Consider the following 27,003-nt stretch of genomic DNA (forward strand, 5'->3'; position numbering starts at 1 on the left):
TCCTGTATGTTAGATGTGAATTTATTCAATCTCATCATCCTGTGTTTAATTAAGTTTATTGACAACACATAAAAACATTGAAAGTGCTGTATCCATTAATATTAGCAGTAAACACTGACCTTTAGACCGTATCATTTTGTTAAATCATGTGCACTTTAGTAATAAATACACCGTAATAAACAAGAAACTGAAATAAAAGCACTGAACTCAATTCTGTGTATAAATGCATCTCATTAATTTTGCATTCAAATGGTAGTCAGCTTTCAGGCAAAGTTAAAGCATTCATTTTTTCCCCACTTTGAAGTTAACAGTGTTGACACAGGATGGACCAGTGCTACAAATAAGACCATATTAATAAGAGATAGCAAGATATTCCAATAAAACATTTCCTGCAAACAACTACCATAAATAATCTGGATACGGCAAAACACACTTTCTTTTTAAGATTAAAAACAATCTCCAGTAAAACATATACCTTGGATATTCCACCGTATTTGTAAATACTATTAAATAGCAGACACAAAACTGTTTTGAAGACATTTGCAATCTTATCAGTTCATTTATATGCTGTAACTAGATATTGGAATTTCACAATTTTTCCATTAAATTGATCTTATTTGAATGCAAATATTGAGACATACCAAGATGCACTGAGTTAATAAAAGAAAATAAAGCAAAAATAAAAACATTTAAAAAGGCATCTCTCCTATTCTGGAAGTAAAGCAAAGCCAAAACATTACAGGCATGTGCTCCTCTCTGTGCACTAATGCAAAAGCACTAGCGCATCTCAGGAGAAAGACCTTGATCTGATTCCTAACACAGTGAAACCAAGATGTGCGAGTATAATTACAAATACTGCGGAGGAAAACATGAATAGAATATGCACGTTCTAGCCAGTTAAACGTACTTGAAGTGGTAGGTTGGTGCGCGTCCACTGTACTAGTGACCTGGCCTTGCTGACTGCTTTGCACGTTTGTGTCATTAGGACTCAGCACTGCTGCTTGAGGAGGAGCACTCGGCGGCACTGGAGGCTGTAACGGATCCTTTTGATGCGCTGGCTGCTCTGGGGTCTGAGTGACAAGCTTCTGGCAATGTTGCAGGTGCTGAGAAGAGTCTACGTGAGGCACACCTGGTTCTGAAGCGGCATCTTCTGACGAGGGCTTTACAGTACTGCATTCTAAAATATTAACACAAGCACTTCTGAAAAGATTACTCATTCTGAAATATATCAAAAAAGATTCAGTGTAACTGACGTCTACATAATAAATTCTGTTTTAAAAAAAAGTGGAACCCTTTTATATATCCAGCGGCAGCACTGTAATATAAACAATACACTTTAACAAGCTGAAATTGATACATTTCTCCGCAAAATACCGAATGCAAAATTATCCAGGATATTTTAGAAATCAGATATAGAAAGGTTTAATGGTTTCATTAATCAATAGCATATTAGATTACCAAAATACAAATGGACACAGCTCTGAATTACCAATGTATACATTCCTCAGATATAAAACAAGTCATGGTCGTTAATTAATTTAATATAATTTAAGAGTAGTATTGTATCTAAAGCTGCAGATTTCACATTTTTGATTGCTACACACCCTTACTCAAAGTTTTTTTTTTTAAATAGTAGGTTAAACCAACATTTTTAAGCTCAGTTATACTAATCTGCAGAATGATTCCAAGAACAAGGTTATACAGTACTTGGTCTCTACCTACTGACACTCTGTATAAAATGGAATTCAAACTTTTTCCCGATAGCAACTAATGGCTTGCGTTGTTGTCGGACAATGTTTCTTTCAGTGATTAAAAATACAGCTACCGTTCTCCTTTTGGGCAGAATTTCCGCCTATTCCTGAACCACATTTAAAATAGTTACTTTCAACAACAAAAAAAAACTGGTGCTTACCTGTAGCTTTTGGCAATAAAGACACTGGAACATCTCCAGCAGTCGTTTGGTGTTGGACACTGTCGGCTGGTTTTGTTCCAGTGACAAAAGGCTCAGATGCAGTGACATGGTGGGGCTGCTCTGGGTTTTGACTCAACGGTTCCTGTGCTTCACCGCCCTCCGCTTTCTCCTGCGGGTCCTCGAAGGCCTCTGACTGATCAGGTTGCTGACTCTCAGTTGGCTGTGGGATTACTGCATTTTCAAAGTTCTTTAATGTCTGGTCGGATGAAGGCTGAAGCTCAGAACTCCCTGGATTTTGGCCAGTCTCTGCAGCAGGTGCCAACTGCGACATGCTCGAATCTGACAAAGATGTACTACTGCTTGAAGTAACTTCCGATGTCGTCGAGATGGCCTGGTCATTGGAAAGTGAAATGTTAAGACTACAAGTATACGCCTGGTATGAATCCAAAACACAAACATAAAATATACTCCACCAGATTCTGTCTTTTAGATACAGCAAATATAGAACACTCCTGTTAATTCCAAGTCATTGTTGTGCTAATAAACTGAATTATCCAACATTTTTTTATTATGCAAAGTGAATAATACAGCTAAATAGGAATTTGGTGCCAAAAAAAATTGAATGATCCGATAATTTGAATTAAACAACCCCGAATTAAACATAAACAGATATGCCCACGACGGGAAATACTTCAAGTTTTGTGTGGATGAGAAAGGGAAGATTTCAAGTACCCCAAGTTTTCAATGTAATAAGTATGTTGCAACAGTTTCTGCATTACTATAAAATATCCAGAAACAGCTCCCCGCCCCCCGCCCCAACGGACTTACCTCCTTCTGGCTGCCTGATACTAAGGCGGCCCAGAGCCAGTGGGCTACCCCGGGGGGGGGGCTTGATTTCCGAACGCAAACCGCTGGCCTGATGCTAATGAGGCTCGACGCTCAAAACGGACCAGGCCTACCCTAGGTACTATCAGGCGGCCGCCCGATAATTAAAATCTACCCACAGGAGTGGGAACCCTGGCTGATTTTCTCCTGCCTAAATGACTCACCTATATTTCCCACCAGAAGGGCTGGTTTCCATCCATACTGTTCAAAATACCAGTGTGAATTTTTAAAAATTCATTGTTGGGATATGGGTTATCGTTGGAAAGGCCAGCATTTATTGCCTACCCCAGTTTCCCTTGAGGTGGTGGCGGTGGGTCGTCTTGTTGAACCACTGCAGTCCGTGTGGTGAAGGTCCTCCTATAATCCTGTTAGGTAGCAAATTCTGAGATTTTGACTCAGTGGTGATATATGCCCATCAAGATGGTGTGTGATTTTGGAGGGGAACCTGGAGGTACTGGTGTCCCCATACACCTTGTCCTTCTAGGTGGTGGAGGTCACAGGTTTGGGAGGTGCAGCCGACAAAACCATGGTGACTTGCAGCAGTTGGTGGTGTAGATACTACACACTGCAGTCATGGTACACGGGTGGTGGACATGTTTAAGCTGGTAGACGGGGTGCCGAACAAGTGGATTGTTTTGTCACAGATGATGTCAAGATTTTTGAGTGTTGTTGCAACTGCACCCGTCCAAGCAAGTGGAGAGTATTCCATCACACGCCGGAGTTGTGCCTTGTAGGTGGTGGAGAAACTTGGAGGAGCAAAGTTAGTCACTTGCCGCAAAATACCCAGCCTCAGAGCTGCTCTAGTAGCCATGGCATTTATGTGGCTTGTCTAGTTGAGTTTCTAGTCAATGATAACCCCCAGGATATTGATGGTAGGGGATTCGGCAATGGTAACTGACGTAAGAAAACTACTAGGCACTTGGTCTAAGCGTTAAACAAAGCTTTAATCAACTGTTTTACAACATGGAGGTCTAGTTGTGTTCTTCACTAGTTCCTGTTAAGAATGTCCTGCGCAAGCTGGGCCCGTGCCTGAGTATTTATACTCTCCCTGGACAGCGCCACCCGTAGGCCGCTCAGTATTATTTCATAAGTCTTTCTTTCATGAATGACTGATTCACGTCAGTAACCCCATTGAATGTCATGGGGCGGAGGTTCGGCTCTCTCTTGTGGGAGATGGTCATTGCCTGACATAGGTGCGGCGTGAATGTTACTTGCCATTTATCAGTCTGTACGAAAGGCTGATATTTAGTAGACGAGAATCATATATGTATAACTTCAAGTGTAGCCATTGACCAAATAATATTACCCATAACTACTCCTGGGTAACTAAAAAGCTAAGACTTGTTCAGAATGCAGCTGCAAGTCAAAAGCAGTTTTGACTAAGCTTTGATAACAAACAGCTACAGGCTGCAAGTGAAGGTCAAATCATTAAATAACATATTATAATGCTGAATAGAACTTAGAATTCGCTTAACAAAACTAATTGCAACAATATTTAAAGGATAATTAGTATAAGGACATAAAATGAGAGAGATCATAGAAGTTAAGGTGTTTATCTGGTAGATTAATGTGAGATAGTCTGGATACCTCAAGACTAGTGAAACAGCGCTGATATGGACCCTTGGTATAAAGGCCTTGTACCAGGGAAGCTAGAAATGAAAGAGATAAAGTAAATTCCAATGGGGTGAAGAACTATAAACAAGATAAGACAGCAAGATAGGGTTGTGGAAAAGTACTGAAAAAGGTGTGGCCAAGATGCTAACCTTGGTCTGAGTGACAATGGTATTTTGACTATTAGAACCAATTAAAAAAGGTGATTTTGTTAAAGACCATATATGGACACTGGCCAAACGAACTGTTGATAAGGAAAGGGTTAAAACTTCGATACTCAAACAACAACTTTACACAGACGTACTGCAAGAACAAAGGAACAGACTTAAGACGACGTCACCTGTGTCCGAGAGGTTCCAGAGACCAAGGGCTGCGAGCTACCCGGGAAGGCGCCGAACACCTCGAGTCTCTTCGCCGGGAACAAGCAGAAGCCAAGCGCAGGCAGCGCAAGGAGCGCACGTCAACCCAAGCACCCCACCCACCCGCCCCTTCAACCACCGTCTGCCCCACCTGTGACAGAGACTGTAGGTCCCGCATTGGACTCATCAGTCACCTGAGAACTCATTTTTAATGTGGAAGCAAGTCATCCTTGGTTCCGAGGGACTGCCTAAGAAGAAGGAAGAAGAAAACTATCGCCTAATATTAAGTATATTACGCTGTATGCTTAATAAATCTTGATCTATTGCTCAAACATACTGCTGCCTATTGGTGTCTTGTCCAAGAACTCAGAGATCATTAAGATCTTACAAATTGGCACGCTTCAGATGGGACAAGACAAAGCGGCTAGTATTGTGTAATAGATCGGACCTCGAAAGTAGCTTCCTGATCAGCTGCTGCTCTTGAGGAGGGATAAACCCTGTGGGGAGTGCCTGTGAATTGCGCGCCTATAGTTATTGATGTTAGAGGGCTGTTAGGAAAATCACCAAATGGCTAGTTAACGCATATAAGAGTAAGTTAGACAAAGGCGCCTGTGCGGAGGAAGTGCAGGTATTATTGACGGAACGTTTAATCAAAGGAGACCGAGTCCCCTTTGAAGAAGTGATAAAAGTGTGAATCAAAAAAAACACGAGTTAAGAGAGAAACATAGCCAGGTGATTAAGCATAAAGTGCAGGAGAGAGAAGGAGAGATAAAGAAGGAAAAAGATCTAATTTGCAGGGTAACCGATCTGAAAACTCAGCAAAGGAAGGAAAAAAACAGGGATTTGGAAAGCCAGGAAAAGCTGCTGAGACACCGACTTAAAAAGAGGGGTAAAAAAAGAGAAATTTAAAGTTTTACCGACATGGAAGTTATTAACGTCTGTGCCGAGACAAATAATGACAAATAAGACAAACATACTGGCTGCTACCTATTGGTGTCTTGTCCAAGAACTGAGAGATCATTAAGATCTTACAAGTCCAAGTCTTGATGTTGCCCAGGTCTTGCTGCATGCAGGATAACTTTGCAAAGCTCCACTCCCAGTACAGAGCCTTGCGTGATGGGATCGTAAGTCAGAGATTGGGCTCTAACACGAAGGCAGATTTGTGGGGAGTGCAGCCTCCCCAAATATCCTCTTGCATGTTGAAGATAAGCAAAATAGTTAAAAGAACAATGCTTATTGTTGCACCAGTCAAAACAGAATCATTTTCTTCTTTTCTTACCTGCAATGAAGGGCCTGGAGTGGGTGTGGATTGTGTAACAGTGGTCACTGCTCCAGTGCGTGCTGCCGAGACGGTGGTCGCTGTATTGGTTGTTCCTGCAGTCGCTGTTTCTCCGTGGACACTTTCTGGGATACCATTGTTACTTGTGTCTGGTGGCTGAACTGTGACATACAAATCCCAATAGGTATTTTTAAAAAAGCACTGAATGGTATAGCAAGAAGAATGTCATGTTACTATCCTAGAATTTTGCTTGCTTATTTTCATGGATCGCAGATGGTATTTTATAGTTGTGGTTAATCACCTCTATCGGGAGACTCAATAAGTTGGGCGAGCCCATGTTAAATTTTGCTCACAAGGACACTGCGGAATGGAACATTTTGGGAATTGAGATACAGAATAAAACTCACTGGCCTAGAAATTGACTATAGCCCCGTTTGGGGCGCCAGCCTCGCCAGGGCGCTAAAAGTAGCGCCCCGGAAGCATTCGCGGCTGCCCGACGGAAATTCAGTTGGAGCACCCCAAAGGGAAGCGCGGCGCTACTGGAGGCGCCCCGCATCCCTCTTGGGGCGCTGCAACTGAATATCGTCTCGCTACGTGCCGCAGCGCCACAAGCTGCGGCACGTCACGCTGCGGTACTGCAGGCCTTCCTCCCCTTCTTAAAGGGGAGGGGCCTTGTTCAGCGCGATCTGGGGCCCAGCTGGGCCCCCGGGGATCGCGAGTGCCGGCAAAAGAGCCCGGCACCGAGGAGAAGTGCCGGGCTCTTGGAACGCAGTCGGCACTCCGCCGGGGGGGGGGCTCAGGAGGCCGGGGACGGCAGCGCAGAGAGGTGCTGGCAGGCAGCCAGCAACAAAAATGGCCGCCCCGCACCGCTCCTTTAATTTGCACCTCCACCGCCGCAGGTAGGCCCCCCCCCTGAATCGGTCCCACATAGCGTCCGGCGTTAAATCAGGATGCGCATCTAAATATTGCGGCCGGGGCGTCAGCAGGGCGCTGCGCACACCGATGACGTCATCGGTAGCGGCGCAGCGCTAACGGCTAGCGCCACCACTAGCGTCCTGCTGAATTTAGTGGGAGGTGTGGCCAGTGGCTTGCGACCCACGTAGCGCCATCTTAAGGCACTAACGGGTGGCACAGCCCACTGAATTTCTAGGCCACTCTGCTTTGTCCTAACTGCTTTCTTATAAGAGTTATAAACACCACATCAGTGTTCATTTTATTTCTTCCCATTCCAACTGTGCCTGAATGTAACACCAGAAGATATCCATATACAGATTTTTATGAATGTGCAGACAAGGTCTTGCTACGAGTTAAGTTGCACAATTGATGAAAGAAAATGGAATCAGTGGTCGTAATTAAATTCATCACTGTCGCCATCCTTCACATTGAATCATGATACTTTCTACTGTCATATTTAATATTCTAAACTGGAATAGGGCTAACTTCAATGGGATGCGAAAGGATCTAGCCAGGGTAAAATGGAACCAAAGACTGACAGGGAAAACTAACGGAACAATGGGTGATCTTTAAAGGAGGAGATGTTCCAAGTACAGGCTAGGTAAATTCCAACAAGAGGGAAGGGTAAGGGAACCAAAGCAAGGGCTCCTTGGATGACGAGGGAGATAGAGAAGATGATGAAACAAAAAAAAAGAGGGAGTATGATGCATGTCAGGTGAATTCATCAAGGGAGAATCAGACCAAATACAGTAAGTTGAGAGGGGAAGAGAAGATGAAAATATGATTGGCAAAGAGAGAATATGAATATGAGAGTAGAATGGCAGTTAACATAAAAGGGAACCCAAAAATCTTCTACTGGCATGTAAACAGTAAGCAGGTAGTAAGAGGCGGGGTGGAGCCCATTAGGGACAAAGAAGGTGATATATGCTTAGAGGCGCAGGGCAAGGCTAGAATACTCGATGAGTACTTTGTATTGGGGGAATTGGGGGAGGCGATAGCGGATGGGCTTGCCATAATTTTCCAATCTTCCCTAGATGCGGGGGAGGTGCCCGAGGATTGGAAAGTGGCAAATGTGACACCACTGTTCAAGAAAGGGTGTAAGGTCAATCCTAGTAACTACAGGCCGGTCAGTTTAACATCAGTGGTGGGTAAAGTTTTAGAAACAATAATCATGAAAAAATTGACGGACGTTTGGAGGGTTTTAAGCTAATTAAGGAGAGTCAACGCGGATTTGTAAAAGGCAAATCGTGTTGGACTAATCTGATTGAATTTTTTGATGAAGTAACAGAGGATTGATGAAGGGAATGCAATGGATGTTGTCTACATGGATTTTCAGAAGGCGTTTGACAAAGTACCACGTAGAAGGCTGGTTAACAAAATTGAGGCTCATGGAATAGGTGGGTAAGTGGCAGCTTGGATAAGGAATTGGCTTAAGGACAGAAAACAGCAAGTTGTGGTAAATGGCTGTTTTTCAGACTGGAGGATGGTAGACTGTGGTGTTCCCCAAGGGTCAGTGCTGGGGCCACTATATAAATAAATGACCTGGATATCGGAATACAGAGTAGAATTTCTAAATTTGCCGATTACACCAAACTTGGGGGTGTAGCAAACAGTGAGGATGATATCAATCGACTGCAACAGGACATAGAAAGGCTAGCAGAATGGGCAGACAAGGGGCAGATGGAATTTAATACAGAGAAGTGTGAGGTGATGTATTTTGGCAGAAGGAACAGGGAGAGGCAAAATACACTTAATGGCACAGTTTTAAAGAGTGTGCAGGGACAGAGGGACCTGGAAGTTAATGTGCATAGGTCCCTGAAGGTGGCAGGACATATTGAGAGAGTGGTTAACAGAGCATATGGAATCTTGGGCTTCATAAATAGGGGTATTGAGTACAAAAGTAGTGAAGTTATGCTGAACCTTTATAAAGCGCTGGTTAGGCCACAACTGGAGTATTGTGTCCAGTTCTGGTCACCACACTTTAGGAAGGATGAAGGTCCGTGAGAGGGTGCAGAGGAGATTTACCAGAATGGTTCCGAGGATGGGGGATCTTAGCTACAAGGACAGGTTGGAGAAGCTGGATTTGTTTTCATTAGAGCAAAGGAGGTTGAGGGGTGATTTGATAGAGGTGTACAAGATTATGACGGGTTTGGATAGGCTAGACGGGGAAAGGCTGTTCCCACTAGTTGATGGTACAACGAGTAGGGGACACAGGTTTAAGGTTTTGGGCAAGAGATACAGGAGGGAGTGTGGAAAAACTTTGTTATGCAGTGAGTGGTGAGGACCTGGAATTTGCTGCCGACGGAAGTGGTGGAAGCAGAGAAATTCAATGTTTTCAAGGGGAGACTGGATAGGCACTTGAGGGAAATAAACTTGCAGGGCTGCGAGGATAGAGCGAGGGAATGGGACTGACTGGATTGCTCTACAGAGAGCCGGCATGGACTCGATGGGCCGAATGGCCTCCTTCTGTGCCGTTATGACTCGATGACATTCTCACTGTGACTGTGACCATGGTGCATTAGCTCATCTCATTCTCCTCAACCTCGGACACAGACAACCCCCTCCACACTTGACTAGTTCAATGTTCTCCTGGCCGGCATCCCATCCTCCAACTCTCCGTAAGCTTCACTTCATTCAAAACTGTGCTGCCCGTGTTTAATCCTGCACCAAGACCCACCCTGTCCTCACTGATCTAAAATGGCCCCATGTACCCCAGTGCCTCCAATGTAAGATTCTCATACTCGTGTGTATATCCCTGCATGGTCTTGCCCCTCCACATCTACGTGACCCACTCCAGCCCTCTATCACCTTTAAAACTCTCCGCTCCTCTGACTGTGACCTCGTGCATTCCCCTCCCCCCTCCTTTCGTCCCACCATTGATAATCATACCTTAAGCAACCTAAGCCCCACGCTCTGGAATTCCCTACCTGAAACCCCTCTGCCTCTCCAACTCTCTCTCCTCCTCTAAGACTCTCCCTAAAATCCACCTCTTTGACCAAGCTTTTGGTCACTCTTAATATCTCCTTCTTTGACTCAGCGTATTTTTTTTTGTTTGCACCTCAGTGAATCTCCTTAGGATGACTCTCTATATTAAAACTGCTATATAAGCGGATGTTGATATTGTTGTTGTTTAAATATTTCCTATGACATTGCACTCAGTGAGTGGGATAACATGCGTTATAAGGACGGAAATGGATTGCCCAATGTAATATTCTTCTGCTAATGTAGAACTGTGTTGCATTAAGGCCACACAGTCTTTTGTTATGTAAACACAGGCTCAGGTTAATCAAAGTTTAATTGTTGTTTGGTAAGAGAAGGTGGAGATAGGAAAATGCTTGCAAGTTTCAGTGAAACAATGTTTGCGGTGTTAGCTGTGGCTCAGTGGGAGGCACTCTCGCCTCTGAGTCAGAAGGTTGTGGGTTCAAGTCCCTCTCCAGGGACTTGAGCACAAAAGTCCAGGCTGACACTCCAAGGAGTGCTGCACTGTCGGAGGTGCTGTCTTTCGGATGAGACATTAAACCCCGTCTGCTCTCTCAGGTGGACGTAAAAGATCCCAGGATACTATTTCGAAGAAGAGCAGGAGAGTTCTCCCCGGTGTCCTGGTCAATATTTATCCCTCAACCAACATCATTAAAAAAAAATTATCTGGTCATTATCACATTGCTGTTTGCTGTGCGCAAATTGGCTGCCGCGTTTCCTACATTATAACAGTGACTACACTTCAAAAAGTACTTCATTGGCTGTAAAGCGCTTTGGGACATCTGGTGGTCGTGAAAGGCGCTATATAAATGCAAGTCTTTCTTTCAGGCCAAAGATCAGAAGCACCCAGCATTAAGTGAGTATTTTTTTAAAATTATTTTCTACCTGTAACATACAAGTATGACATCTAGCACGACAGATGTAAAATTTCTATCCGCGATATTGAGAATTATACGGTCACCCCTCCAGAGTAGCTAACAAAAAAAGTTTAAAAAATAATTATTTAGAGTTGCGCTAGTACATCTCAGAACAGCTGAAGTAGTCGGGTTCCACCAACTGGACAGAAAAAGAGCTCTTGCGGTCTGTCAGTCCATCCTTGTTTGTAATGATAAGCCAGGCAGAAGCACAATGTTAGCAATTCTACTGCACCAACATTAATTAAGAAATATCACTCCTTTAAATGGTGTGACCAAAAATGTTCTTTAATTTTTTTGGGAGTGTGCGGCTCTTTTAAGGGGCTGTGCAGCCCATTCAAAATACCACGCAGGCGCAGTTTTTCCTATTTAAAAGCTGGTGAGCATGTTAGCCGGCGGCGTGGGAGCTGTACAGCGCTGCGCAGCTTAAAGGGAACATTGGTGACCAATTTTAAACACCTCACTTTTCTTTAATAAAAACAGAAAATGCTGGAAATACTCAGCAGGTCAGGCAGCATTTGTGGGGAGAGAAACAGAGTTAACGTTTCAGGTCGACGACGCTTCGCCAGAACTGGGAAAGGTTAGAGATCTACCGGGTTTTAAGCAAGTACAGAAGCAGGGAAAGGTGGGGTGGGGCAGGGAGTTTAATCTACTTACTTTGATTCAGAGATATGTTTGCTGTACTGGAGGTAGCTGTATTCGTAGTATTTGTCTCTGTAGTTTCATGGGCTGGCTCTTCTGCTGCTTGATGTATCTGTTGATCTGAGGTTTGCACACTATTCTCGGAGACAGCTACTGCAGTTGCGGGTTGTTCTACAGCCACGGGCACCTGAATTTCACTGGTGTGCGCAACCAAGCCAGTTACTCGAGGGGACACTGCTTCTCCTGATATCACAAACATGGGCTGTCAAAACACAAAATACACGCAGCAAGAAAGTATTAACCTACGAATGCATTATTGGGCGTGTAACTGTAAACATTCAGGAACAACTCTTCAATGTAGAGGACCATAATAATCTATAACTGACCAAGAACTTCCAACGTAAACTTCTTACTCTTGTACCTAAACCTTACTGTGCTTCTGCACTTCAGATTCATAATTTTGGTGAATATTTGGTTTCATCAAAATGAGGATTGGTAGTGCTGGGGGGGGGGGGGGGGGGGGGGGAAGACGCTGGCAATCAATGTCAATTAGCTACACCCAGAACAGTAACCCAAATTCTGCTTGTATAGCATCTTTCACAGAACATTGTTCCAACCGTGGCTCAGTGTGGGAGCACCCTCGCCTCTGAGGCAGAAGGTTGTGGGTTCAAGTCCCACTCCAGAGACCTGAGCACAAAAATCTAGGCTGACACTCCAGTGCAGTGCTGAGGGAGTGCCGCACTGTCGGAGGTGCCGTCTTTCGGATGAGACGTTAAACCCCGAGGCCCTGCCTGCTCTCAGGTGGACGTAAAAGATTCCGTGGCACTATATCGAAGAAGAGCAGGGGCGGTATCCCCGATGTCTTGGCCAATATTTATCCCTCAATCAACATCACTAAAACAGATTATCTGGTCATCATCACATTGCTGTTTGTGGGAGCTTGCTGTGCGCCATTTGGCTACCGCATTGCCTACATTACAACAGTGACTGCACTTGAAAAGTACTTCATTGGCTGTAACGCGCTTTGGGATGTCCAGAGATCATGAAAGGCGCTATAGAAATGCAAGTCTTTCTTTTAGAACAAAATATCCCGAGGTGAATTTATAAAAGGACATCAAGCAGAAAGTAGGAGAGAAGTTAGGAGAGGCGACTGAAGGCACAGCCAAATAGATAAATTTTCAAAAGGTTTTTGGTGATGGTGAGGAAGGAACTGAAGTGAGGAGGTTTAGGAGGAAAATTCCAGAGTGCAGGGGATATAATGGCAAAAGGCCCTACCCTCAAATGTTGGGATGGGGGACAGATGATCATAGTTGGAAGACCAGTATTTGTTCGCAGGGGTGTTGGTTGAAGATTGTAGAGATCATGGAGGAATTTGAAGATGAGGAAAAGAATTCTAAATTAATACGTCGGGGAACGGCGAACCAGCGAAAGTTGCAACACCAACTTGCATTTATATTGTACATGTAACGCAGAAAAAACAATCCTAAGAAGCATAGGGAGAAAAAAAATGAATGTTGAGCCTACACGATATTAGGAAGGGTGACCAAAAGCTTGGGTTTTCAGGAGAGTCTTAAACGAGGACACGGGTGAAGAAGCAGTGGGGTTTAAGGAGGGAATTCCAGAGCATGGCACCTAAGCGGCTGAATACTTGGCCGTCAAAGGAGGTACAAAAGGAGGTGAAGGTGTTGCACAAGAGGCCAGAGTGAGAGGAATGGAAAGTTTGGGGGGAGGGGAGGTTTACGGCTGGAGGAGATTACAGAGATGGGAAACAGGGTGGCCATGAAGGGATGTAAACACAAAGATGAGATTCTGCTGTAATTTATTTAATTAGCAAAAGACAAAAACACGCAAACAATCGATAAGATAAACCAATTACCTCAGTGTTAACTATAGAAGGAGTTGAGACAATTCCTGTTGTAGCCTTTAATGTTGTTGGTGCCACAGCCAAGGGATCAGTAGTTGTGCTAACTCCTTGGGTGGCCAGCGTTGTTACTCTAGCCAGAGCAGTGACTGGTGTTGTAAAGTTTGATGATGCAAGACTAGTTGCTCCAACATGGGTTGTAGTGGCTGCAGCAGTCACAGTACCCAATGCAGTAACACCTACATGGCAATACATTACAAAGAAAGGCTTTCAAGAACTATTAAACACTCTTGAAGAAACTCTAAAGCAGTTCAAAATACATCTCGGTTTTTATGACATGAGCCTGGATTTCAGTTGCAGTAATCCACATGGCAACACAGAGGTGGCATATTATACACATATTATCTTAACATAGCTCTTGTTCTTAAAAAAAGGGGGAAAGCTGTGTGTAAAACAAGGATCCAGGCTGCAAACAGTGTGTAGCTAAGAACATAAGAATTAGGAGCAGGAGTAGGCCATATGGCCCCTCGAGCCTGCTCCACCATTCAATAAGATCATGGCTGATCTTTGACCTCAACTCCACTTTCCCGCCCTATCTCCATATCCCTCAATTTCCCCTAGAGTCCAATAATCTATCTAACACAGCAGTGATAATACTCAACTAAAGTATAGGTCCAATGTTAAATATTAGTACGGAGTGTTCAACAGCAACAATTATCTGCATTCAAGTAGATTATTGTTGCTGTTGAACACTCAGTACAACTGCTAGAGGCTTCTGGCAGGAGACTGCCCTTTACCCCTAATATACACCAGCAGCTGCCTGTATGCCTTGTGCAGCCAGACAGGTTTTTTTTTTTTTTTTTTTATTAAAAAGAGGGGTGGAATGGGGGCAGAAAAGAGGTCACCCGAGTATGGTTGGTCCTCTTGACTGACACAGCAAGTAGTTTTTCCCCATCCTGTCACCCGAATGCCCGCCTCAGTTCCGCATCCTAGCCCGGCCCCATTGAGACCTGGATAATTAGGAGTTCAAAATTATACTGAAGAAAGCAAGTGAAGAATTTTCCAATTTTCCCACCTGTTATTTGCAACTTCAGCCAACATTTAAGCCCAGTGAAGTTCAGTCCTGCTGTAAGTATGGAACTGGGAGCACTTCAGAATATCAAAAGGCATTTTGGAAGGCTGGGTATATATGAGCTACTTCACTAACCCTGTGGCATCTCAAGACATCCTTCTGGAAGCAGATTTCAAAAACTTGCAAAACAACTCAAAGAGAGCTTAAAGGTATCAGATAGAGCGTTATCTATCTAATCTTTATCTATCCATCCTATCAATTCTATCTATCAATCCATCCTATCTAAACTATCATATATTCTGAAAGTGCCTATAATCACTTCTTGCCTCCACGAAAAAGCAAAACAACATAAGAACATAAGAAATAGGAGCAGGAGTCGGCCATTCAGCCATTCGAGCCTGCTCCGCCATTCAATGAGATCATGGCTGATCTTCTACCTCATCTCCACCTTCCCGCTCGATCCCCATATCCCTTGGTTCCCTTAGTGTCCAAAGGATAAACATCCTCCCAGCATCTACCCTGTCAGGCCCCTTAAGAATTTTTTACATTTCAGAGATCATCTCTCATTCTTCTAAATTCTAGGGAATATAGGCCTAGTCTACCCAATCTTTCCTCATAGGACAATCCCTCCATTTTCGTAAGACAATCCTCTCATCTGCATAAGACAATCCCCCCAAAGAGGTGCCATCCAACAACCAGCTCAAGATTTACCGCTTGGGCGGGTCGGCTGTTAAACTGATTTCATTTTTGAGCCATTTTCCAGCCATGCAAAAAGAAACTACTACTACTATATTGAAAAAGCTTGGAAGAGCCAACACAAAAAGTTGAAAGACCAATATGCAACACTATTGTAAAACCCTGTCTCACCACAATCTCCCTATTCCACTGAGTTCCTGCTCTCATCCGCACCTCAGAAAGTGGCAAAGGCCAGGCACCACTGTCACATCGCAGGCATAGCTTTGCCAATTAGCTAGCTCAGTAGCATTGGTTGAAGCCTGGGCTGAGGTTGCCTGCCCTCTCAACCATCATGCCTTTTGAGACCTGGGTGACCAGAGAGAAAACATACAGAATTCGTAATTTAAATGATAACAACTGTCTGGGATAAGAATCTGATTATGAAAATTTGGAGAGGCATGCTTGTCGTGTATGACTGCCAGCCAGCTTTGGAAAGGGCATGCTCATCTACTGCACTACATCCCAGCCTGCACCCATCCATGGAACCCAACAGTCCCAAACAAATTGGTAACATGTGGCTTATAACCAGATTCAGGACAATGATCCAACAAGATACACAAATATGTTTTTATTTATCTTTAGACCGATTCCCATCAGTCTAACTCGAGACCCAGATCAGTTCCTGTTAGATTTAACTGCAATCATCTTATACCAATTAATTTAGGAGGCTATGGCAGATTTTAAAAAGAAAACATATTCCTACACACTTTATAAGTATGGGGATACATAGCTGACTATAAAACTACCTGCGTAACCTTTCTTAACTGTAAAAGAATAAGCACAAATTATATTTTTAAAAGTACCTGTGGTTCCTTTCACTAGCAAAGTTGTGACAGTAGGTTTGCTTGAAGACACAGTGACAGGTGTAACTAGTCTGACTCCACTAACTGTTACAGGAGTCCCTCCAACTGTTCGCAGGATGGTACCAGGTGTTCCCGGTGTCTTCAGAACAACCTAGAAATTTGACAATTAAAAATGAAAGAATAACGCTTATTTTATTGATCAGGGAAATCTGATTAACTGATCAAGCGGGATGACTGGACAGCAATTAGGAGCCAGAACCGTGGCCAAATTATTCTCTCCCTAGCCTTAGAAGGCAATTAAAGCAACCCTCGATGCCACCATGACAGAACAAGCCAAGCCCAGACAAGGAATGTGGACCTTGCTAGTCTGTCTGATTCAGTATCACTCCACATGGTGAATCTAGCCACTGCCCATCCATACAATCATTTAATGGGCCAGTAATTCCGGTCCCAACGCGTGAGTACGGACGGGGTACTCACGCGTGGGCCCGTTGGAAGTGCCGGATTTCAGCATGCACAGTGCATGCGCGGGAAACCGGCATTTCCTCCAAGGGGTTCAGAGGTCCAACGCGTGCGCGCAGGACTCTGCGCGCACGCGTTGAACTGCCTTCTTTTTGACAGGTTTGCCCGTGTGTAAGGGCCTGAACTTTTTAGAAATGAAAAAAGGAGACGTAAGGACTTGCTTCTTTAAGGTAAGTGGTCTATTATTTAAAATTATAACATTTTTTCCACAGCTTTATTGTTTTTAAGGACTTCACAGTAAGGTAAGTTTATTTTTAGACCCAATTTCTTAAAAAATTATTTTTTTCAAAAATTTGATTAATAATTGTTTAAAATACTTTTTTAAAGTTATTTATAGTTCATTTAATTAGTGGGATGTCTTTAAAAATTTTATTTAAAGTTTAAGTAGTGTTTTGGGCGCCCGTAGTTTTCATGAGTTTGACAGTTCTTACTATCAAACTCATGAATGAAGTTTCCCCTCCCCTGATTGGCTGCCCAGTGCTCACCTGATCCCAGCCGGCACATCGCACTAACTACGCCGCTGGATCAGGCAAGCACAGCGCGCCGACAGCTGAACCGGGCCAGTGACAGGAATGCCAAGCAGTCCCAGGCTTCAGCTGTCGGCGCGCCGGGTAAGTGCACATCGGGGGCTTGCACGCGCGGCAAGCCCCCGATCCTAATTTCTGGGCCATTGTATTTTTCTTTGGTTAGAACAAATTTCAATTGCAAAGAAAATGAAGAATGGTCCAATGCAATGATGGCTTGGCTTGCATCTGCGTCACATACCTAGCTCCCAGATTGAAGTCAGGAACTTCTTTGCAAAGAGGGAATGAGAAAATTTATATAAAAAGTATTAAACAAAAAACATACATCCACGTTGCCCTGGCTACAACGGCATACCTTTTTTCAGTCAGTTATAAAGCAATATTATACAGGCCTAGAACAGGTTTTTTTTGCCAAATCTCTCAAATAGGGAATGATGCTTATTTGTAGGAGGGAGAACTAGATGATGAGAGGGAGGACTACACTAAAGGAACAAAAGACTAGACTAGAATGGGGCAAAGCCTATAAAATAATGGACTAGAATGGGGGAAAGCCTATAAAATAATGGACTAGAATGGGGGAAAGCCTATAAAATAATGGACTAGAATGGGGGAAAGCCTATAAAATAATGGACTAGAATGGGGGAAAGCCTATAAAATAATGGACTAGAATGGGGGAAAGCCTATAAAATAATGGACTAGAATGGGGGAAAGCCTATAAAATAATGGACTAGAATGGGGGAAAGCCTATAAAATAATGAACAAGAAAAGCAATAGTTTACTATTGCCTTGTATCTGTAGTATTTATGTCTATAATTACATGATGATTCTACAGTGTTTAGCTGCAGTCACAACTCCTCCAATAATGAAGAAGCCCATGCCAGGCTACAGCAGGACCTGGACAATATCCAGGCTCTCTCAGACAAGTGATAGGTAGCAAACGTGCCACATTAGTGCCAGACAATGACCATCTCCAACAAGACGACTCAACCATTGCCTCCTGACCTTCAATGCCGCCGCCACGTCTTCCACCATCAGCCTCCTGGGGTCGCCACTGACCAGAAGCTCAACTAGACCACCCATATCAACAACGACACTAACTGCAGGACAGAGGCTGGGTACTCTCTCATGAGTGGCTCACTTCCTGACCCCTCAAAACCTCTTCACAACCTACAAAGCTCAAATCAGGAGTGTGAAAAAATAATTACCACTAGTCTGGATGGCAACAACATTCAAGAAGCTCAACAACAACCAGGGCAGGGCAGTGTGTTTAATCGTTACACTTGCCACTGGGACTCAATATCCACCCTCGCCATCACCAGTGCACTGTGGCTACAGTATACATTATCTGTGGGGCCCACTGCAGCAACTCACCAAGCGTATTTGGACAGTATTTCCCGTCTACAACAACAACTTGCATTTATATAGTGCCTTGAACATAGTAAAACATCCCAAGGCGCTTCACAGGAGTGTTATCAGACAAACTGACACCGAGCCACACAAGGAGATAATAGGACAGGTGACCAAAAGCTTGGACAAAGTTAGGTTTTAAGGATCGTCTTAAAGGAGGAGAGAGAGGGGGAAAAGTTTAAGGAGGGAATCCCATAGCTATGGGCCTAGACAGCTGGAGGCATGGCCCCTAATGTTCCCTGTAAGGTGCGTGGCCGCACATTGCTCCAGGCAACCCACGCAGCCGGCTTTTCAATGTAAAAACTGCACGTGCATGGTATTTTGAAGGGGCCGCGCAGGGCCCAAAAAAATTACAGGGCACACAGATGGCCGCCAATATCAAGGACAAGAGCAGCAAGATCTTGGGAACACCATCACCTCCAATCGTATACCATCCTGACACGGACGTATATCACGTGGCTTCATTGCCTTTGGGTCAAAACCCTGGAATGCCCGACCTAACACTGGGGTGGGATCAAAATGAGCACAAGCACTGCAGCTGTTCAAGGGAAAGGATGGCCACCAACTTCTCCGGGATAGGCAACAAACGCAGCTTTGTTTGTGCTGCCGACATCCAGAGAAGAAATATTTTTTTAAATGTACATTATTAAGAAGCAAGGATGACGTGCCATGCAGAGTTCCTCGATTACAATTAACTACATTTCATTTTGGAAATTTACTAATGAAAAGCAGACATCTGAAATGACATTGGTCAAATTGTTGCTTGACCAAATACACAATGCGGTTCGGGACCGCCGAAGGACAAAGATGTTTGTCTTTACCCACATGCCAATCTGTTCTGGGTCCACCTCCTCTTTCTCATGTCTTCCATGTCCCACTACAAATCTCTTTTTTTCTGGCATGCTTTAAGGAACTATCCCACTCCCATTTGTCCCTTTTGGCCAAGCGTTCTAATGAAATGGCTTGCAATTTAAAGAGATAGCAGAGATTTTGGTTTCCAAGTGATGGAATATAATAAAATATTTTCTAATTCAAAAGTCAAATTGAAGATGACAAAAAAAAGAGTTACGGTAGAATTAATGAGACCGTTCTACTGTAACAATAAAAAAACCTTCAAAATATTTTTTGGAAAAGGTGGAGTAATTCCATGATCCCGTGTTCCAAGTGGGGAACCACGGTCACTGAAAGCATGGGTCAGAACTACAACACCGTAGCTCGATTCAAAGACTCTCACTCCCTGCGAGTGTGGTGCCCTGCTGGGAGCACGGAATGTGGCATTATCCCTAATATGCTTTCAGATGGAGGCATCTTGAAGAAATAGGGGCCCGAAATGGTCATAGTGGGGGCAGGCGAAGAAGGGGACAGATATTCTCCATTATCATTGTTAAAAGTACATTAAAATTGCTTCAGGATTGAATCAAACAGGCACTACCTGCGTCACCCCGGGCTGTCCTGTGGTAAATTTTGGCACAGCTGTAATGATCTTTGCTGGAGTTCCAGTTCCTGATGTGACTACTTTTGTTGTAATGATTGTTATTGGAGATTTCATACCAGGGGATGCAGACACACCTAGAATAAAATGTATACATCACTTTGTTTAGCAGTTGTAAATGACATAAGACATTCATTTTTATATGCAGTATTTAATGTTTATATTTACATAATTCCTTTCTTTGGATCATTGGCTGCCTTTCGCTAGCCTTTTTCTTCTACTAGTGTGAATGTTTATCCAGAAAAACTACTTGAGCACAAATAAATTCTTACTCTTGTAGCTCTAACACTAACCCGAGAGTTAATAGAGTCACATACCCAAGAGATTATCAGAAAGGCACATCCCTAATAGGTCATGACACAAAAACAGTGAAGGAAGTATGGTGAGGGCAACACTTCGACCTCAACTCCACCACCAGCTCACCACTAGGTCACGCAGTAAATAAGTTTTCATATTTCAAGAATGGATGATTTAAGGTGCAGCTAAAAAATAACGTAACCAACAATTGATTAATATGAATTAGTTCCTGAGCTTTCAGGTGCAGATTTACTATTGGCAAATCTTGGCCTGGAATTTCCTGAAACGTTTCGGTATAACTACGGTGTCAGAGCGGCGTTGCGCCAGTTTTTTTCTGCGGAAATTTGCACATAAATGATTTATGCCGGTTTTACACGGAAACATTGCTACATGAGAATTTCCTCGATTGTTTACGGCAATTCATAAACATCTGCTGAAACTGTCTGCTGTTCATTTACGTAGCTCCATCTCGGGTGAAAGACCAGCTCATGCGAGTATCCTGGATTTACGCGAATAATGAACTGGAATAGATCTACGGTCAAATATTTAGTCGCGTCGTGGCCAATGTTCCCTTTAATTTTTTTTTGGGTGAGTGGCCCCTTTAAGGGGCTGAACAGCCCATTCAAAATACCACATGCGCGGTTTTTCCGATTTAAAAGCCAGTAAGCCAGCTGCACAGAAGCTGCAGAGCGCTGCGTGGCTGTGCAGCTTAAAGGGAACATTGGTCACAGCGTAGGTGAGATCTCTGGAGTTTGATAGTGATTTTCTTTGCTGACTTTTTCTTACCGAGCTCTGCACTATTCTTAACCAAAGTGCTGTCTTCTCAGTGCACCCGGAAAATGTTGGGCCTCCGTCACCCGACCCCTCCAGCAGCTGGAATGGCCTTCCCAATGGGAATACCCCTGTTCTGCATAATAATGGTGGAGGAAGAGGAGCAGCAGAGGCAAGAGGCTCTGAGAGTGAGGCACCATGGCAGGTGACAGCAGCTCACTCGCTGTTCGGAACAGCAGGAGACCGTTCAGCCACTCGCGCCTGTTGCGCCATTCAGTAAGATCATGGCTGGTCTGTACCCTAACTCCATCCACCCGCCTTGGCTCCATATCCCTTAACGTCCTTGACCAGCAAAAATCTAGCGGTCTCAGATTTAGCATCCACTGCTTTTTGAGGGAGAACTTCTACCATCCTTTGCGTGAAGTAGTGTTTCCTAACTTTTCTCCTGAATGGCCTGGCTCTGATTTTAAGGTTATGTCCCCTTGTCCTAGACTCTCCCACCAGCGGAAAAAAGTTTCTCTCTATTACCCCTACTGGCGGTGCTTGTTTTACGCCAATATCTATGTTCTGGCGGAGGCAAATAAGATTCACAGGGAAATTCGGCATTAAGGTCCCGTCAGCAAGATCGGTGCAGAAGCTGGTGTAAATTTCGTGTAATCTCTGCTTAAGTACAAGACAGGAATTTCCAGGCCTTCACTTCATAACAAGAATCCAATAAGGGAACAGTTCAGAAAAAAAAAAACTGCTGGTTCTGCAACTGATTTGCAGTTTCTTTTGGCCTTCTGCACTTTAAATATTCCAACTGGATTGTGGAAATAAACCACTTGACAAGACGTAATACATCAAATGAATTTACCATTTTTGAATCAATGGCTTGAAGTGTCTGTAGACTTTTAGAAAACACAGCTGCCATCAACCACAAAACTTCTCATGGATGGTGGTTCAGCCTGTTCGCCTATTGCTGTATCGCACTGGTAAAAACGACACTTTCAACAGTGAAAAGCTGGCATACCAGTTTAAAAAAACCTAGATACCTGTACGTTGTTTTACACTATTGCACAAAGTCAAAATTACCCCCAGTGAGACTCCTTGTTGGGAGCAGTGTCACTGAAAATTCACCATCATACTTCACAACAGATGATAGTACTTTTAATGCGCCCGTCATCAGTCCCAGAGAATGCTACAACAGTCTGATATTCATTTTCACATATCTAGTCACAAGAGCTTTTACCTGGTCTGAAAAGCTAACTTTAGCAGAGAGATAATCATGGTATTTGATGTATACTTATCCCTACATCAACCCTATGCTTCATTCACTTTTAACACAACTCCATTTACAAGGCTTCTCATGGAATGTTAAGAGAGTAGCCATTTCAATGGCGATGTCGTCCTAGGATCATGGTAGAATGGGGATTCCCTTGTAGCATATTTGCTTTACAGTATCAAAATTAGACTTGTATATCGTTGCCAGTCCACTTAAATGCCAGTTCCTCTTTCTTTATGAACTAACAAAGATGCAGTGGGAAATACCCTGGAAAAGGGCTATTTGGAGACAACCAATAAAACAAGAACCACCAATAAGATTCTGTTGAATGACTGCATTACTCGGGATTCCTCTTGCCACACCCTAAGCTTGATGATATGCAGCTTTCCCTGTGTCGTACTCATTTTTAAAGGGTTTCCATGTGGAAGCCATGTAAATCATAGAATAGTACAGCACAGAAGGAGGCCATTCGGCCCATCGAGTCTGCGCCGGCTCTTTCGAAGAGCAATCCAGTTAGTCCCACTCCCCCGCTCTTTCCCCCATATCCCTGCAATTTTTCCTCCTTCAAGTATTTATCCGATTCCCTTTTGAAGGCTATTATTGAAGCAGTATCCACCACCCTATCAGGCAAGGCATTCCAAATCCTAACTATTCGATGCGTCAAAAAGTTTTTCCTCATGTCATCTCTGGCTCTTTTGCCAATCACATTGGGGTCGATTTTCAGTGTGCCGTGAGGCGGGCTTTTAGGCGTGCGGGGGGCTAAAATCCCAAATTTGGGGGTCCCGACACCATCCCGCCCAAAACCCACCTCCATCTAAGTTTCAAAGGAGGCGGGTACCCGCCCCGCACTGGGACCCGCCGACCCGAGGCGGGAAGGGATTAGTGCCAATTAACTGCCTTAGCCTAATCCCTATTTTGAAGGTTGTCGTGCGGGATTCCCGACGGCTCCAAACCACGCCAAGTTAGAGTCGTCGGGCCGTCGGGTTGAAGGACTTGGAGGGGTCAAGATGTCGGTGTTCAGGTGAGTGATGGGTGCATGAGTGCAAAGGTAAGTGTTTGGTGTGTCTAAAGTGTGTAAAGAAGTTTAAATTACCTGTACTTACCTTTACAGCCTTCCTTCCTCTAGGTTTCGGAAGTCCATCATTCAGCCGGCACAGAAAGCAGAATGGCCGTGAGCTGTCAAAAGTGACAGCCTGCAGCTTTCAGTGCCGGCGAGATTTCTAACTGAGTCTGCGTAGAAGGACTCAGGTTAGAAGTAAGACTGTCAGTGTTTGACAGCTTCAAACAGCTGTGAAACACTGATATTTCATCTGTCAAGACGTCTTGACAGATGAAATTTCAGTCTGTGACGTCACCTGTTGCCGGGTGGCCCTTAATTGGCCTGCTGAGCCCGTTGGGTGGGCTCAACAAGGTTAATCAAGTGAAAATCGCATGGATTGGCTAGAACTCGATGGAGGCGGGACTACAACCCCGAAAGTTGTAGTCCCACCTCCTTCCCGACTTCTGAATGAAAATCCAGCCCATTATCTCTGGTTACTGACCTTTCATCAATTGGAAATAGTTTCCCTTTATTTACTCTTTCTAAACTCATGATTTTAAACACCTCTATCTCCTCTTTGCCTTCTCTGCTCCAAGGAGAACCACCCCAGTTTCTCCAGTCTAACCATGTAACTGTTATCCCTCATCCCTGGAACCATTCTAGTAAATCTCTTCTGTACCCTCTCCAAAGTCTTCACATCCCTCCTAAAGTGCGGTGCCCAGAATTGGACACAATACTCCAGCTGGGGCTGAACTAGTCTTTTATATGGGTTTAGCATAACTTTTTTTATTAATTCATTCAGGGGATGTGGGTGTTACTGCACATCACAACTTCCTGGCTTTTGTACTTTATGGAGGGATTTTTTACTTACCGATGCGCTGGGAGTGGGGAGAGGGCATCTTATGTAATTGACAGGTTCCCTGCCCGGAAGTCAGCCTGATTGACAGGCTCGGTTTCCAGTCGGGTGTAGAATGCTTATAGTATTAAACATATACCAAAATACTTGCTCAGTGGGATCCTTACAATTAACTCCAGTTAATACTTCTGATAAGTGAAAAATAATTTTCAACTCCCCCACCCCGCCCCATCTACTTTACACTGACTGTGTCTTCACTTTGTTTCAATATGCAATCTTACAGAAGACAACAAGCACAAGAATCACAAATAATTGGACAGTTTATATATCCAAAGAACTAATGTAAGTAGCAGGTTTTTAAAAAAAAAATTAATTTAAACAAAAAACAATCCCAGCTGAACAGAGATCAAATCAGAAGTGAATATGCGTCCGCTTTTCATACACACAAATATTCATGAAATTTAAGCTGGAAACCCAGAAAACTGTTTTAATTTCATCCTGTTACAAAGTATTACAATGTATTGACAGCACAGAAACGGGCCATTTGGCCCAACTGGTCCGTGCCGGTGTTTGTGCTCCACACGAGCCTCCTCCCACCTTTCTTCATCTCACCCTATCCACATATCCTCCTATTCCTTTCTCCCTCATGAGTTTATCCAGCTTCCCCTTAAATGCATCTCTGCTATTCGCCTCAACCACTCCCTGTGGGAGTGAGTTCCACATTCGCACCACTCTCTGGGTAAAGAAGCTTCTCCTGAATTCATTATTGGATTTATCAGTGACTACCTTATATTGATAGAAACATAGAAGATAGGAGCAGGAGTAGGCCATTCGGCCCTTCAAGCCTGCTCCGCCATTCAATGAGATCATGGCTGATCATCCAAATTTAGTACCCTGTCCCTGCCTTCTCCCCATATCCCTTGATCCCTTTAGCCTTAAGAAATATATCCAACTCTTTCTTGAATATATTTAATGAACTGGCCTCCACCGCCCTCTGTGGCAGAGAATTCCACAGGTTCACCACTCTCTGGGTGAAGAAATTCCTCCTCATTTCAGTCCTAAATGGCTTACCACTTATCCTTAAACTATGACCCCTGGTTCTGGACTCCCTGGCCATCAGAAACATCCTTTCTGCATCTAGTCTGTCCAGACCTGACAGAATTTTATAGGTTTCGATGAGATCCCCTCTCAATCTTCTAAACTCCAGTGAGTATAAGCCCAATTGACACAATCTCTCCTCATACGTCATTCCTGCCATCCCAGGTATCAGCCTGGTGAATCTTCGCTGCACTCCCTCCATGGCAAGAACGTCCTTCCTCAGGTAAGGTGACCAAAACTGCACACAATACTCAAGGTGTGGTCTCACCAAGGCCCTGTACAACTGTAGCAAGACATCCTTGTTCCTGTACTCGAACCCTCTTGCTACGAAGACCAACATACCATTTGCCTTCTTAACCGCCTGCTGCACCTGCATGCTTACCTTCAGCGACTGGTGCACAAGAACACCCAGGTTTCTTTGCCCTTCCCCTTCTCCCAATCTATTGCCATTCAAATAATAATCTGCCTTCCTGTTTTTGCCACCAAAGTGGATAACCTCACATTTATCCACATTATAGTGCATTTGCCATGTTTCTGCCCAATCACCCAACCTGTCCAAATCGTACTGGAGTTTCATGGCATCCTCCTCACAGCTTACCCTCCCACCCAGCTTTGTGTCGTCTGCAAATTTGGAGATATTACATCCAATTCCCTCGTCCAGATCATTAATATATATTGTGAACAGCTGGGGTCCTGGGACCGATCCTTGCGGTACCCCACTAGTCACTGCCTGCCACTCGGAAAACGACCCGTTTATTCCAACGCTTTGCTTTCTGTCCGCCGACCAGTTCTCTATCCAAGTCAATACCTTGCCCCCAATCCCATGTGCCTTAATTTTGCATGCTAATCTCTTATGCGGGACCTTATCGAAAGCCTTCTGAAAGTCCAAATACACCACATCCACTGGTTCTCCCTTATCTATTTTACCAGTTACATCCTCAAAAAATTCCAGTAGATTAGTCAAGCATGATTTACCTTTTGTACCCTAGTTCTGGTCTCGCCCACAAGTGGAAACATATTCTCTACGTTTACCCTATCAAATCCTTTAAAACCTTAAAGACCTCTATCAGGTCACCCCTCAGGCTTCTCTTTTCTAGAGAAAAAGGCCCCAGCCTGTTCAATTTTTCCTGATAGGTATAACCTCTCAGTTCTGGCATCATTCTAGTAAACCATTTTGTACCTTCTCCAGTGCCTCTATGTCCTTTTTATAATATGGAGACCAAAACTGTTCACAATAGGGGTCTAACCAAGGTTCTATACAATCTAAACATAACTTCTCTGCTTTTTCAATTCTATCCCTCTAAAAATGAACCCCAGTGCTTTGTTTGCTTTTGTCATGGCCTTATTAATCACTTTTAGTGATTTGTATATCACGTATCCCCAGAGCCCTCTGTTCCTCTACCCCATTTAGACACTTATTTTCCAAGGAGTAGGTGACCTTCTGTACCTGTAACATTGGGCTGAGCCATCAGTGCTGAAACAGGGATGGTTTTTATGATGGTGGTTGTTCCAGGTTTGCTGCCGGTCGGCGAGACACTGCCAAGACCCAGGATCGTTTGCTTCGTAGCTATTCCACCAGCTTGCGAGGTTGTGATTATTGTTGCTGGCTTACCATCCGCCGCCGTTACAAGTCTCACTATAGTTCCTGGAGGAAAGGGACCCTTTGCCTTCAGATTTGTTAAAAACAAATCAGAATATTTGACAAAAGGGAAACAGTAAAATAAAAT

The 27,003-nt window shown here is 43.9% G+C and overlaps 1 protein-coding gene across 2 annotated transcripts in view; it reads right to left on the reverse strand.

Moving 5' to 3' along the window:
- The window catches only part of LOC147106391 (host cell factor 1-like), a 91,452-nt gene that overhangs the window by 21,931 nt on the left and 42,518 nt on the right, over positions 1–27,003 (reverse strand). For both annotated transcript variants that reach the window (XM_086009453.1, XM_086009452.1), the window contains exons 12-19: positions 26,724–26,943; positions 19,892–20,028; positions 16,007–16,157; positions 13,412–13,635; positions 11,551–11,797; positions 6,047–6,207; positions 1,913–2,303; positions 908–1,177 (exon numbers count right to left, since the gene is read on the reverse strand). In XM_086009453.1, the coding sequence (XP_085865579.1) occupies positions 908–1,177; positions 1,913–2,303; positions 6,047–6,207; positions 11,551–11,797; positions 13,412–13,635; positions 16,007–16,157; positions 19,892–20,028; positions 26,724–26,943 (1,801 nt within the window). The remainder of the gene's footprint in view (positions 1–907; positions 1,178–1,912; positions 2,304–6,046; positions 6,208–11,550; positions 11,798–13,411; positions 13,636–16,006; positions 16,158–19,891; positions 20,029–26,723; positions 26,944–27,003) is intronic.

The sequence above is a fragment of the Somniosus microcephalus genome, chromosome 16, assembly GCF_052327205.1.
Source record: "Somniosus microcephalus isolate GS21.2 chromosome 16, FLI_Smic_1.0, whole genome shotgun sequence".
Lineage (NCBI taxonomy): Eukaryota > Metazoa > Chordata > Chondrichthyes > Squaliformes > Somniosidae > Somniosus > Somniosus microcephalus.